Source organism: Schistocerca gregaria, chromosome 2, assembly GCF_023897955.1.
Source record: "Schistocerca gregaria isolate iqSchGreg1 chromosome 2, iqSchGreg1.2, whole genome shotgun sequence".
Lineage (NCBI taxonomy): Eukaryota > Metazoa > Arthropoda > Insecta > Orthoptera > Acrididae > Schistocerca > Schistocerca gregaria.
In genome coordinates this window covers 490004315-490019146 of record NC_064921.1, presented here as the reverse complement: position 1 = coordinate 490019146, position 14832 = coordinate 490004315, and the positions used below count along the sequence as shown (strand labels likewise).

At 39.7% G+C, this 14832-nt stretch overlaps 1 protein-coding gene across 1 annotated transcript; it reads left to right on the top strand.

The window, feature by feature from the left end:
• Positions 1–361: 361 nt before the first annotated feature.
• LOC126327790 (larval cuticle protein 16/17-like) lies at positions 362–8408 on the top strand. Its single transcript, XM_049995916.1, has 3 exons — positions 362–466; positions 6048–6148; positions 8151–8408. The coding sequence occupies exons 1-3, from the start codon at positions 449–451 to the stop codon at positions 8350–8352; spliced, it is 321 nt and encodes a 106-aa protein (XP_049851873.1). The 5' UTR covers positions 362–448; the 3' UTR covers positions 8353–8408.
• The last annotated feature ends 6424 nt before the right edge of the window (positions 8409–14832 follow it).

Genomic DNA, 14832 nt, shown 5'->3' with positions numbered 1-14832 from the left:
CCAAACTTCCGGTAACCATGGCGGCTAGTGCAACACCTCACGGTGCTGCTATAAGCTTCTAATTGGTTTGTGCAAACTAAATGAAATTCAGTAGTTGCCGGAGATGGGTCTTCATTTCAAATTTCATGTGAGGAAGCCGTACCTCGAGACAGTCGTCCAAGCATTAGAGTGACTTTTCGAGGATGCAGATAGATCTAGAATGGAAAAGAATTTCGCTGTATTGAAAAGTCTGGCTCGAAAATCCGTCGGGAAACTCCTGTTTCAGTGCTGCGGTGCAGTGCGCACTCTTTTTGGATGAGACGGAAAACAGGGTCGGTAACGATGCGCGGGTGACAAACACCTGTGGCTGCTCAAGGTTCTCAGAGTTCTAGTATTTAAGGGCCTGCGGCGGACCTGAGGGCACAGCAGCCGCTCAGACACAGACCAGCCAACAAGCCGTCCCAGCAACATGAAGGTCGCATTGGTGGTAAGTAACTCACGACGCCTGCTTCATGCAACGTCTTTGCAGTTTTACAGGGCTAGGTGCACTTTTATTCACGCAGTTTCATATAAATATACAGTGATAACGCGTTATATAGTTACTATTGCCTTCAACGATAATAGCTCTTTGAACTCAATATATCCTGCTATTTTCTAACCAAAGCCAGGAACATTTTATAATTCAACAGATAGATCCTGACTATAGAATGTTTCTAACTCGCTTTGGAGAAAAACAGAACCAAATAAATGTAGTAAATCTGCAAAACTTTTCTACAATGTCGCAGAAAAAAGTCAGTCGTTTATTAAGTCTACAGTTTCGTTCTCGCAGTTTTTTCTTGAAGTTCCAGGTTGTATTGTGAAAAACTTACAAAAAAATTACGGTAGAAAATATTGACCATCGCTGGCGATTACTTTCTCCTATCTTCCGGGCAGTATACTAATCCCGCGGAGGAAGAACTGGGAGTCTTTCAAGAATATCCATGAATCTATCCAATTTTGCACTTAATCATATGACCGGAAGTGCTGCTCAGCCAGGCCGTGTGCCATCGATCAGAAAAGGAGTTAGTCAGAGGGACCAATGAGCAATGTCCGTAGAGTACAGGGGTTGGGGTAGGATGTCCCATTTCAGCGTTTCCAAGCATGATTTGACGAGTTTTACGACATGGGGTCAAGAATTGTCACGCTGCAAAATCACTTTTTCACGTCTATCGCTGTATTGACGCCGTTTGTCTTTCAGAGCTCGGCTCAAACAAATCAGTTGCTTTCGATACCGGCCACCGGTGATTCTTCCCATCAGCATTAGTAGCTTCGAAAACCTTCGGTCTTCCACCGCTATACCGGTCTTCGACGTCAAAATCACTGTTCTTGCAGCGTTGAAACCATTCTGTGCCCGTCCTTTTACTAGTAAGTGCCTCACCATAGGTCATACCCAGTAGTTTATGAGCCTCAGCCGCAGATTTCCTTATGTTAAAGCACAATTTAATTCCCGCAAATGACGAGAATTAGGCTCGTAAGTTGACATAGTCAGTCGGGAACAACTTTATGAAACAATCGGAAATCGACAAATATTTTAGTGGCGTTTCGTTTACAAATGCCTCACTTCATTGTGTGACACTTACGACCCATGATTTGCACGACCACTTGCCGCTGCTGCCATCTATTGCAAAATGGTGGCAGAAAAGTTGTAGATCTAATATGATACTGACAACTAACTTGGAGGAGTAAACCTTTAGTCGCTGATGAAACAACAGACGAATTACGTGACATTAAAGAGATTGTCCTTCAGTTTACATTAAGAAAATTTCCTGTGAATGAGTGAATACCTGGTCTCACAACGAGGGAGGGAGAGGAAGAGTTCATTAGAGAGGAGGCAGAAGAGAAAATTTGTGAAGGATGGGAAAGGAAATGTGTGGTTCCCTTTCAAAGAAGCCATCCCGACATTTGCCTTCAGTGACTTAAGGGAATCATAGCTCACAACGAATGAACTGATCTTTCCTTCAGCTGTGCTAGCAATAGCGAACAGCTTCCATTGGGTTTTTCCTAAGGATAAGTGTAATATGTTTCCGTCTGTCCCAGAGCTTTGTCATTACAACAATTTCTAACTAGAATGAGATTTTCACTCTGAAGCGGAGAATGCGCTGATATGAAACTTCCAGGCAGATTAATACTGTGTGCCGGACCGAGACTCGAACTCGGGACGTTTGCCTTTGGCGGGAAAGCGCTCTACCACTGAGCTACCCAAGCACGACTCACGCCCGGTCCTCACAGCTTCGATTCTGCTAGTACCTCGTCTCCTACCTTCCAAACTTCACAGAAGCACTTCTGCGAACCTTGCAGAACTAGCACTCCTGGAAGAAAGGATATTGCGGAGACATCGCTTAGCCACAGCCTGGGGGATGTTTCTAACTAGAAAGTGTCTTAAGTATCTGTTAAGTTACTGAGTTAAAGAGTTTTAAAGCCGGAACAGATTATCCTCAGACTTACCAATAAATGTGTTGTGCAAACTTGTGGATATAATTAGAAGAACAACTTTGCGACAACAGAACCTACTAGACCTTTTGCAGATGTAAGACAGTTTCCTTCATCAGTCTTTATTATGAATGAGGCCATATGATGCAGAAAGCTTAACTAATGCAGAATCCGTTGAGGAGCTGGAATATTTTGTCTGCTCACTCCAACGTAAAGCAATTTGCTTGCTTATCGCATATATGGATTTCATTCATCCTAACGCCCAATACTTAACCTACACTGTGAAGTTACTACCCTCACAAGGATATAAATCTGCCATATACTGTACGGAAGTTATTAACATAATGAATAGTCAATGAGCATTTATTATGGTAGAACATTAAGGACAATGTATATGTTCATCAGTAGTAAAAAATTAAATTAACTTCATGTTGCTCCCAGCCAGGTGAAAGCTTTTCGAATTGAATTTGTTTCGGCTGTTTCGTATCCAATGTACTGCTTAAATTACTCAAGCAGCTTCGCTGTGGACACAAGAACCTGATTGGGCCCACAAAGAAACCTTTCCAACACAGAAATAAGCGGAGTGGGAATAATTGACCCAAGGATATCTGTTTCTGTAGCAGCGACGCTAATCAAAAGACTCTGATTACATAGACTGTATGTAGTTCTTTTACGCCGCGCAAAACTAGAATGGGAAGACTTTCAGATTTTTCGTTCACAACATTCTTCCTTTCAAAAGTTCCAGGTATGTTAATACCAGCAATTCTGTATTTTTTACGGACTGCTCTAACCCCCGTCCCCTGAACTGACTTGGAAGTATCCAGTTCAATTCCTGATGGTAGAAAAAAAATCATCTGTACGTGGTGGCGTAAAGTTGTTGATAGACAGGATGTTCTCCAATTGCTTGGGTCAAACTTGCAGCCTATCCCCAAAATCTCATGGGGTTAAGGAATGCTACACTGTAAATGGCGACTCCTCCGACGGCAGCCCCATTGCTGTTATTCAAGCTACAGGCTGAGCGCCAGCAGCACTCGCATTGAGCACCTCCCTTCTGTAGACCTGCCATACAAGATATGTAGCACATCCGCACTCTTCTCGTTCGCCTTCACTAAGCCCTTTGCAGATAAAGCACCTAGTCGACAAACTGTCGTCCAGTCACACAAGGCCGTGAGGCACAAAATCAACATAATAATATTCTCCTGGCCAAGCATAAAAACATCTGCCCATAAACTCTTAATTTTTGTGCTTTATGCTTCTCCCTTGGCCACAGTTCTGAGCTATATATCATAACGGACGTAACCGAGAACTGTTTAATTGTTCTTTGCTCCTTAAGAGCTTTTCGATGGCATACAATAATTCTAATACAATTATACACTTTAGCAACTTCACGCTTAATTAATGCAATATGCTCGTATAGGTTATAGTGTTACTGATGTTAGGATTCTTTCTATAAGTGTTCTCATACCGTAGCATCATCGTAATGTCATCCTAATTTACATCTGATTAAATGTATTAAACTTTAGCTACTGTGAAAGTCGTAAATGTTACAGCTCTCTCGTCAAGCAACCATAATAAACACACACATTTGCATACAAAACAATGAGTTATTTAAGCCCGTGGCGAACTTCTAAATCTGGCGGAGAGCGATTTTATAATAATTCGCTTCATTACGTCTCTGAAACTCCATTATGATTAACATTTGAAGGCAGGTCACGTTTTAACGTCGACGTTGTCATTGGAGACTGAGTACTAGGTATCTAATTTGGAGAAGAAGTGGGGGAAAAAATCGCGCATGGCCTATTGGAGGAAATTCGGATGACAATTTACAGGCACCGAGAGAAATCTGAATGAAGATGGCTGGACAGAAATTTGAGATCCACTCCTCCGAACTAGTCGAATATTTCAATCAATGTGGTGGTTCCCTCGGTGCGTCACATTTGACTGATGGGCAGTTACAAAAAATATTGTACGTCGTAGCAGTGACGGTTAGTGCCGCATGTGCACGCTCGACTGCACAGGTCATTGTATGAGATCTCTTGGCTTTGTTTCCAACCCTGAAATCAAACTACAGGATGATCTCTCGAAGAAACCGAAAAGTATCAAGCGTTACAATACCGTAACCGAGTAGTTAGCTTCGGCAGGACTAGGGTTCGATTCCCGCTGCTTGCTTGGATTTTTAGAAATAGATCCACTGAGCTCCGTGAGGCCAAATGTAAAGCTGCTTGATAAAGAAACAGCAACGTTATGAAGATTCATCTACTGGAAAAAGGCCAGAGGAATGAGCGACACGCTTCACATGTACCACGGTCACATATCTCTCCTCGTACTGCCTTGTGGGTAACAATGGGCCAATCCGAACAGGCCCCACAAGAGGATCGCGCCTACTCGTCATCACCGTCTTCGTTCATGTCTGTGGTACATGGAGGGCTCGACCGGAAACGAAAGTGACAGGAAGTGTAAGGTCACAAGTGTTTAGGAAAAAGTAATATTTTTGGCGCAGGTCAGACGATTCATGAATCATTTATGCTATCGTAGTTTGCAGGCGGCGCAGCGGAAAAAGTACAAAACGCTAATCGGAGGGTCTTGGAGTCGAGTCCTTATGCGAAAACATCTTTTTTTTAATTTTTCAGTTACATACGCTGCAAATAAACTGAAATAATGCTCGGTAGATTATATTTATTAATATTTTCAAAACAGGCATGAAAAGGAATGGCAAAGGAGATTGCAAATAAATTTGCAATAAAGGATCTTTCTTACAGTTCCCACGAGAAATTCGCAAGTAATTTTAGAAGAAGGGATAGTAACTAAAGCAACGGTTAAAAATGGGGCGTTCATAAAGTATGCGAGATGCCGAGAAAATTATTGTTTCTCCTGTTTTTACTGTAAATATCAGCCCAGCACTTGTAAACCATCAACTGCAAAATAATAAAAGCATCTTTTTTCATATATGTGTAGTTCTCGTGCACACCTTATCAGAAAGAAAAAATCCTGGAAATTTACTTGCAGTCCAAAATTTTTCTTCGCTTTTACTTTTCATACCTTTTCTGAAAATATTGATAAATACAATATATTGAGCATTATTTCTGGTTATTTGCAGTGTATGTAACTTAAAAAGGACTTGGTGCCACGACACTCCCATTGTCGTTGTTTACTCTCTTCGCTACGCCAATCGCTGCCTGTAAAGTGCACTAACATAAATGGGTCATGCCTTGCTCGACTCGTGCCAGAAATACTGTTATTTCTAAGCGCATGGACATCTGGATCTCCCTCGTCTGTCACTTTCATTTCTGGCCAAGACCTGCGTACACCATTTTTTGGACGACTCTGGAGCCAATAGAAGTAGAGATGTGGAAATTTACAGATACATTATAATCGTTTTTATATCTGCGAGGCGTACACTTGTAACACACTCGAGAAGCTGGCTACACCACAGTAGTAAACGGCGAAAGTCAGCTCTCATATTGCTAGGCAATGTATAAACGTTGTCGGACTTGAGGGATTTGGAAGTCGAGTGCATTAACACAATGCTCTTGTAGTGTGTGCAGTAGCCACGTTCGGCTAGGAAGCAGCGCCTTAGCGTGTCCTCCTTGTTCCCACAGTTCCTTGCCGTGGCCGTAGCGGCGGTGACGGCAGACGTCAAGCCCATCGAGGTCCTGTCACGAGAGGAGGTCCGCGACGCCAGCGGCCAGTACTCTCTCACGTAAGTACAGCGCACTGCGCCTGCAGCCGCCATCAAACTCCAACCATTAATGCCATTTAAATGTACGTCATCTCTCTTGGACACGTCTAGCATCCTCATGTAAACGGTATGTAAAACGGAACATTTAAATTGAACAGCAAGTCGAAAGATAATTAAATATCTACTCAAAGAGGGGTTAAAGGGGTGTCATCCACGTAGATATTTACCTCGTTGGCGCATTGTTCTATCGTTCATTATTAATGTTCGATATTCTTCACATGGAAGACGAATATTTTGAAAGTTTGAAATGATTCTTACAAATAAAGTGTAACAAAATGCCTTACGTCTCGCTTTACCAAAAAATTCTTTTCTGTTATCACAATTAATTATGTGAACTAGTACTCTTTTCCACAATTCTCTAGGTCCAGTCCTTTTCTGTAAGACGTATAATAGCTTCACTTCAGCATTACACTAAATCGGTAGTTCTGTGCCACCAAATTCCTCGTATCTCATTACACTTCTTATAGTTTTTTTAGGATACACCAGTCCTGCGAATATTTCTTCAAGCCTATCATTTATCGTAAAAAACGTCTACCATAATATGCGGACCACATGTTTCCTTCAGTCAAGTTGACATCGAACGCCACTTAGTGTTCCAGATTCCATGAACAAGACAATTTCCTTTCATTGTTTGCTGGCGGAAGGTTGACGACTCACCAGAGGAGTCCTTTGCTAAAGAATTAGTTGTAGACTTACCGTAATGTATTTATCGTTCTCAGAAACTAATTTACATTGTATATCATTAATTTTCACGGCTTAACAGCAGGCGAAGCATTCAAATTTCATGCCGTATCTTTTCTGATACACAATGACATCGTATTAAAATACCGTTCATCAGTATGTAGTGAAAACAAATTTCATACAAATCAGATGGCATGATTGTTTTACATATGAGCTAGTATAATAGTTGGGTCTGTTGAAATCAGTCTTCCAAATGTAGAGCAAAACTACACTTTTTTCAATTCATTTTTTTCCCTCTTAAGTAGCACAAAACACACTTCTTATGACTTTTTCCCTTTTCAGTTGACGTTATGAGCATCGAGAAATAAGCTCATGTTATTGTCTAAAGTCTCTCTCATAAGGCTGGTACTCACTTATGGTCGCCCGAGAACAAAGTACAAGGAAAGCTGTGCGCTAACTTCCATTTGCTATGCGAAGCTGGGTCAAAAATTGGTTACTAGCTTCTTTTTTCTTTCCACTGATCTTGCGATACACTGTGATGGCACTGGAAACGCACATATCAGTAAGATTAAAGAATTATTTCTATAGCCCTTCACTAGGCATCCCATGATTAGACAGAAAGCAGTCATCTCCTATTGAATGTCTACGCCACTCATTCCCTTCTGATACTCAAGGCCACTCTGGACTATTGCTTGCGATTCTTCAGAATCTGTATCACTGAAAACCATTCACTTACTACACTATCACTGCTTAAAACACTATCAACAAGCTTCTGTAAATCCTTCTTAACATCACCAAGCACTAGACTCTTTGCCATGTTGATTGTTTACTACGATCAGTTACCACGCGACACGCATGACCTGCGCATCGTTTTAGAATATTAAAATAAATTTAGAGCCATCTATTAGCTAAGAATCGAACACAACCCATTCATACAATGAAGGGCGCATTTTCCAGGTGAGCTCATCATGCACGATTTACATGCCATACGAACTTCATGCGCTAAAGCTCGTCTTTTGATGCGACTGGATTAAGACGATGGATGAGGCTTGGATGCAAGCTTCAGTGAAAATTGTCATGGTTGGAGAATACAGTAGTTCAGCTCTGGAAGGACTGGGAAAGCATCCAGCCTGCGATTAAAAAGGGAATCCACATCTCAATGGGAACGATTAGAAGGCGTTTGAATCCTGCTCTCGCAGAATAGCCATTGTTTTGATGGAGTTGACAAATTGCCTGACCGAAAAAGAACTTTGTCAAGCTGTGTTCTGGTTTTTATTGGCAGGTACCAGACGGCCAACGGCATCACGGTGGTGGAGCACGGCGAGCTGAAGCCCACCCCTGACGGCAAGGACCACGTGCTGATCAAGAGCGGCCAGTACCAGTACACCAGCCCCGAGGGCAAGCCCGTCGACATCAAGTACAAGGCCGACGAGTTCGGCTACGTCGCCACCGGAGACGCCATCCCCGTCGCACCCGTCGCCTAAACAGAATGGCGCGACCCTGTAACAACACCCAAAAAATAAAACCACCTTATTGACTATTTTTGTTCGCATTCATTTCTCCCTCAGAACCTGTGTATATGTACTACTTATAAAATTCCGTACTGTTTTTCGGGGTCTAAGTATTGAGGCTCTTTCTTTACAGGAAGTTAATTTTGTTTTCTCGTCTCAAACGGTTTGCTGGTTACATAAAACATGAGTCTATTGTCCCAATGCATGACCATCCTATACATAGCTTTCAACAAACTTCATTACTCGTTTCTATATTCCATACTGCCATCAAAAGTTTGGAATAGTCAATGGTAGGTTTCATCAATGGGCCCAAAACAAAAGCATACCTTTAAGAGGTTAATCACGTCATTTAGTCACTTATACCTTACAACAAAGTGTTTTTTAATGTTATCGCATAAATATTTCTTCATTCAGCAAAAAAATGTGTCTGACTCTAATAACTGATGGCTGTACAGCCTGCAGCACATGCCCGCTAGCCTAGTGACACGTCTGGGCAACTTCACGAAAAGACGATTCGATTTATAGCTCAGCATAAGCGCTTGTTCCATTACTTGATGGAGAAATACATCTATGGTAGAGGCAGGTGACTATTCAGATATAGCACAATTTTGAAATATAGAAAGGTTTTGATGGCACAATTCATTAACCTTTACGAGTTTCAAATTTTCAACACACTGAACCCATGGAATAAAGCATACAAACAAATGAACGATGTATAATATGTAAACAAGCGATATGTAATAGCATGTATATATTTGTTATATATAAATAGGAAGCAAACCAGTACAGACAGGAACCTGGATGTCTCCTCCCATCATCACCTTACACCGAAGATATTCGCCCTGGACTCTTTAACCAAGAGGGCTCACAAGATCAGCGATAAGGAACATCTAAAGGGTGAAGTACAAAACCTCAAGTCCATTATTGGTGCCAATGGTTATGGAATGAAAGCAATAAAAAAACTATGGCGACAAAGAATGAAGGCCATAGAGGAGAGCAGAAGAAAGCACAAAATATCGCTTTATTGCCATATGTTCAAGGTGTGGGCCAAAGTCTCCGCCGAGCAGGCATGGAGCCCATTTTCCGAAGCAACAAAAGAATAAAAGTTGTTCTTCTCACAACGGAAGATACAGTTAACAAACTACATGCTGCTGGAGTTTACGAAATCAGATGCGAATGTGGATTAATGTATGTATGCGAGACGGGGTGACCCATCAGGTATGTGAACACGACAGACATATCCGACTAAGACAGCACATCAAGTCAGCGGTAGCAGAACACCAGGATGAGTGCGGCAAACAGATTGATTTTGGTGAAGCACGCTTATTGGCGAAACGGCCTTTACTTTCAGGAGGGAGATTAGAGAAGCAATAGAAATAGCCAAGCTACTGGTCAACATGAGCAGAGAAGACGGGTACCGACTTCCGACATCTTGGCTGCCAGCAGTAACAACGGTACGGGACGACAGCTCTACAGTGCACATAAGTAGTAAGTCACATGTAGTACAATCACGTACTGCGTCTTTAGAACTATTGGTGTTGTATGATGCTACTATTTAAGATGGAGACAAATGTACATCTCCTAGAGAGAACAAAGGTGTGCACAATACATTATTAAATTTATCGCATAACATCTGATTTAACAAAAAAACTTGGTGCTGGACATTTAATTGAAGGTATCAAAATCATTCCACGACATTGAATAACAAAATACTATGTAATATAAGAAATAGACGAAAGTACAAAAGGGCAGAGAGGGAAATTTGCACCGCCGACAACTCCATTACAGGAAGCATGGGCCGTTTCCTCTGCAATGTCTAATTTCTTGTTGTCTTTGGTCGTTAATGTGTGTGGAAGAGAGCAGATGGGTCGTGTGAAAATAGTCTCCCTGTGTTGTTGGTTGCACACGAGGCAGTAAGCGTCAATATCAGTCTTGTTTCTGTATATTACTGCACCATATTTTAACACAAGACCTCAAAATATCAGATCCCTAAACCAGTTCACCAAACACGAGAAATACTCATTCTGAATAAACTCGCACTGTTCGTTGAAATATATGTTGAAAGGCACCTTTTTTTTTGCTAAATATTTAAATTTCCCCTAGCACATCGATAGTCTTCCCATGGTTACTTTCTGTAGCACTTCCATGCCTTGTTTTATGTTTGTTGTGCTGGCCGAATTGGCCGAGCGGTTCTAGACTCCAAAGTCTGGAACCGCGCGACTGCTACGGTCGCAGGTTCGAATCCTGCCTCGGGCATGGATGTGTGTGACGTCCTTAGGTTGGTTAGGTTTAAGTAGTTCTAAGTTCTAGGGGACTTATGACCACAGCAGTTGAGTCCCATAGTGCTCAGAGCCATTTGAACCATATGTTTGTTGTGGAGTGCTGGATTTTAAAATCAGGAAAAATCGTTTTATACAAAATACAGGTAGTGAGCATCGCCACTTTCTGTTCCACGCTCTTCGGAAAACGTATCGGACACAGCCCGATTGCAGCTTGGAAATAGCGATGTGGATCCAAACTGTCCGCAGACGTCTTCACGAAGTGGCTTCCATGCATGTACGTTCATTCTGTGTACTGTGGAGATACGGACTTTCATGTCATTTATAATAATTAGATAGTAAACACGTGTTCCGTCCAATAATTTTTTCGCCCTGCCGTATTGTGTTACCACTGTCATTCCCTCATTTTCGTGGAAGACAGTACTCATCTCCAAAGAGCCTACTTGCTGGATGACAGGATACCAGGTGAGGCTTCAATCCAATGTCATTGTAGCGAACTCCACGAACCTGAATTCTATAGACACGTATGTACCTCAACTGGAAGGCCTACTGCAACTACCCAGAATCTCCACAACTGCTTAAGATTCCAACTAGTAGTAGTAGTAGTATTAGTAGTAGTAGTAGTAGCTTTATTCATCCGTAGATCTCTTTTCACAAGGATATAGGACATGTCAAAGTATTTACAAATTTAGATCAATTTAAAATAAACTAATTCATATACACATATATTTACAGGTTTCTAGTTAGAGACAATCATTAGATTTACTCCTGGTAAACAATACGTTTTTTACAAATAACTTATTAAATAATGTATGCCACATTGTTCACTCATATCTCACTATCAGTCTCTGCACACACTATACACACAATGTTTCATAACATTTCACTCACTACACACACACACACACACACACACACACACACACACACACACACGCACGCACGCACACACACACTGGTGATCTCTGGGCCATTTTCTGTACTGCAACTTCCCATTTGCTATCCTGGAAAACTGAGTCAGCATCCTTCCATAATGAGTGAGATGTTGAGCTCAGAAAGAGGAAGAGGTGTTAGTATTGTGCTATGCATAGCTTGGGGGTAAGTATTTCTTAGAAAGGAAAAAAAGAAGGAAAAAAAGTGAAGGTGTTATGTGGAATGTTGGATATTCTATAATCATTATTATTATTGTTATTCATTTGTGTAACATTTTTTTATCAAATCCCTAATCTGTTTTAGCTAAGTAATCCTTCAATGTATACAATGTGTTGCATAACAAGTACTTCTCAGCAGCCTTTTTAAATAAGTGTATTTTGGCAATTTCTTTAATCTCTTTTGGTAATTTATTGTACAGTTTTATTCCCTGGTATAAAAGGCTGTTTTGAGCTTTATGTTTATTTTTTCTTGGTAAATGGAAGTTGAGTCAATCTCTTGTTGGATGGTCATGGACAGAGCTGTTTGTGCAGTAGTTATCCATGTTATTTTTGATGTGTACAACTGACTGGTAAATGTATTCACATGGAGCAGTTAAAATTCCCAGTGTTCTGAACAGATCTTTACAATGAGCTCGACTAGTATTTTTGGTTATTATTCTTATTGCTCTTTTTTGGAGTTTGAAAATTGTTTTCATATTTTGTGCATTTGTTCCCCAAAAACGAATGCCATAGCTAAGAATTGAGTGTACATATGAATAATATGTAACTAAAGACACTGCAAGTTTCACACTGATAATAGGATTCTAAAGGCATAGCATGCTCATGGCATTCTGTTTGCAAGTACCTTTGTGTGTTTTCACCACTTCAAATGAGAACCAATATTCATTATATTCATTCCTAGAAATTTTGCATTTGTTACACAGTCTATAGAGGTGTCATCTACATTTAATTTAACACTGTAATTTTTCCCCTTTAAACTGAAATTCATGGCATTAGTTTTCTTTATGTTCAATGTCACTTTATTGCTTATTGACAAATCATAAACGTCCTTGAGAGTTTCATTTGCTTTCGCAGCAACGAGTTCTCTTGTTTTCTCAGTGACTATAATATTGCTATCATCAGCGAAGAGGATTTGTTCACCATGAGTAACACTACTTGGAACGTCATTGATGTATATCAGGAACAGTATTGGTCCTAATATGATAGTTTGCAGAACCTCTATGTTGATGTATTTTGTTTCTGATAAGTGTTTTACTAAATGTTTAGATCTATTTGAAGTATGTGTTATATCTACTCTTTGTACCCTATCTGTTAGGTATGATCGAAACCAGTCATTAGCTACGCCTCTTATTCCTAATGCTTCTAATTTATTTAATAGAATCTTGTGGTCGACTGTATCAAATGGCTTAGAAAGACCCAAAAATATGCCTGTGACACACTCATCTTTATCAAGAGCATTGAGTACAACTTTTGTGAATTCTACTATGGCTGATTCCATATTTTTGCCACTTTGAAAACCGAACTGTGATTCGCCTAAAAGGTTGTGTTTATTCAGTTAATTCATTAATCTGTCTTTCACAATTGATTCTATTATTTTTGAGAATGCTGACAGCAGGGAAATGGGCCAGTAATTTTCTATGTCTTCTGCATTACTTTCTTAAGCAAAGGTACAACTCTTGCCATTTTTAATTGCACTGGAAATGTCCCTGATCTGAAGGATTCATTCATTATATTTGTTAAGGGGACTTGTCTAATCCCTATGAAATGTTTTAGTACACATATTGGTACTTTATCTAAGCCTATATTATATCTTTAAAAACAAATAGTGTAACTATTTATTTAGAGGAAACACTCTCCTAGTAAATTGGTTTGATTTATCGTGATCTGTTACTGATTTTTAGTGAACTTAGTTTTTACGTTTAGCTTTCAAAAAAAAAAAAAAAAAAATTGCTTTAATAAGCAAAACAATGAATTTCGTAGGTTGCCAATTACGTATTGTATCTGGTTTTACCGAGCGCTAGGCTCCCTACAAATTACTGTAAATGCAATAGCGTAGTATTACTCAGCTCTGAAATTATTACTATCACAGAAAATAGACAAGTTTTAGTAAAATTATTTCACGGGATTCCTTCAATTAATCTCACTGAATATTTTAACATAATTTCTTCCGCTCCGGCTATCAGACATTGTGCTGTGAAAAAATATTTTTAAATGTACCGCGCAAAGGCGGCTAATTGTTAACAGTCAGAGATCACTGTTACTCGCTCCGCAGCAGCTGGAAACATGCTAAATAATTTTCATTAAATATTCTTTTCATAAGATAAATGTGGAGTAGGTTCTTGAAATAACACACGGAGATCACTTTATACTAATATATTGTTACTAGGACACAATTTACACCATTAAATATTTGCAATTACGTTACGACAGAAACAAATGCTAGTGCAGCACAATAGCTTGCGTACCTTATTCCAGCTAACACCAGAACGAACAGAAGAACAGAGACTAGACAGAAGAATGAGCACTGCACTGTATTTTATACTCTTACAAAGATGATAATACTTCTTTTAATTACTTACAGACTATAATCTCATACAATAAAAAATAATGTCTTTTCTGCATCTATCGATCTATATTGTATATTTTTACAGTTAGTGTTATTACCTTTCGCGATAAATCGATGTTTGCAATTCATTTTGAGTCACATACAGTCATTTTTATTTATGTTTCAACTCGATAATGGTGAATATTGCAAAAGGAACACTACACCTACTGACTTCTTATTTTTTATTTTTTGAATTGTTTTACTGACTTCATTCTCTGTGGTTGGAAGTAAAATCATTGTATTTAGAGCAACATTATTTACAGGTGTTATATTTTGTTTGGGGGAATTTTTACTGTAGCTTCTCTGCAATACTTGAAAAATGCTAGTTTACATTGTTTGCTAAGCGCTGTTGATCATTTAATACTTTATCCCCCTCCCTAAGCAGTATATTATTCTGAGTTTGTTTGCCTCTCCCTGTTTCCTTTTTATAACATCCCAGACTGCTTTGCTTTTATTCTCTGCATTATATATTATTTTGTCATTAAATGACTTTTTTGCAGCAATCAGCACCTTCCTATAGATCTTTTTGTATCTATGATAGAAATTTAAGAATTCTGGATCATTGAGAACCTTTTTCATGGAATTGAGGTGTTTAAATGTTTGGGAGATCTTCTTAATACCTGCTGTTATCCACCTG

What these genes read in the sequence shown, in the direction of transcription:
- LOC126327790 (XM_049995916.1), top strand. An exon ending in AGCGGCCAGTACTCTCTCAC is followed by an intron (nt 6,149 to 8,150) that starts GTAAGTACAGCG and finishes TTTTATTGGCAG; the next exon opens with GTACCAGACGGCCAACGGCA.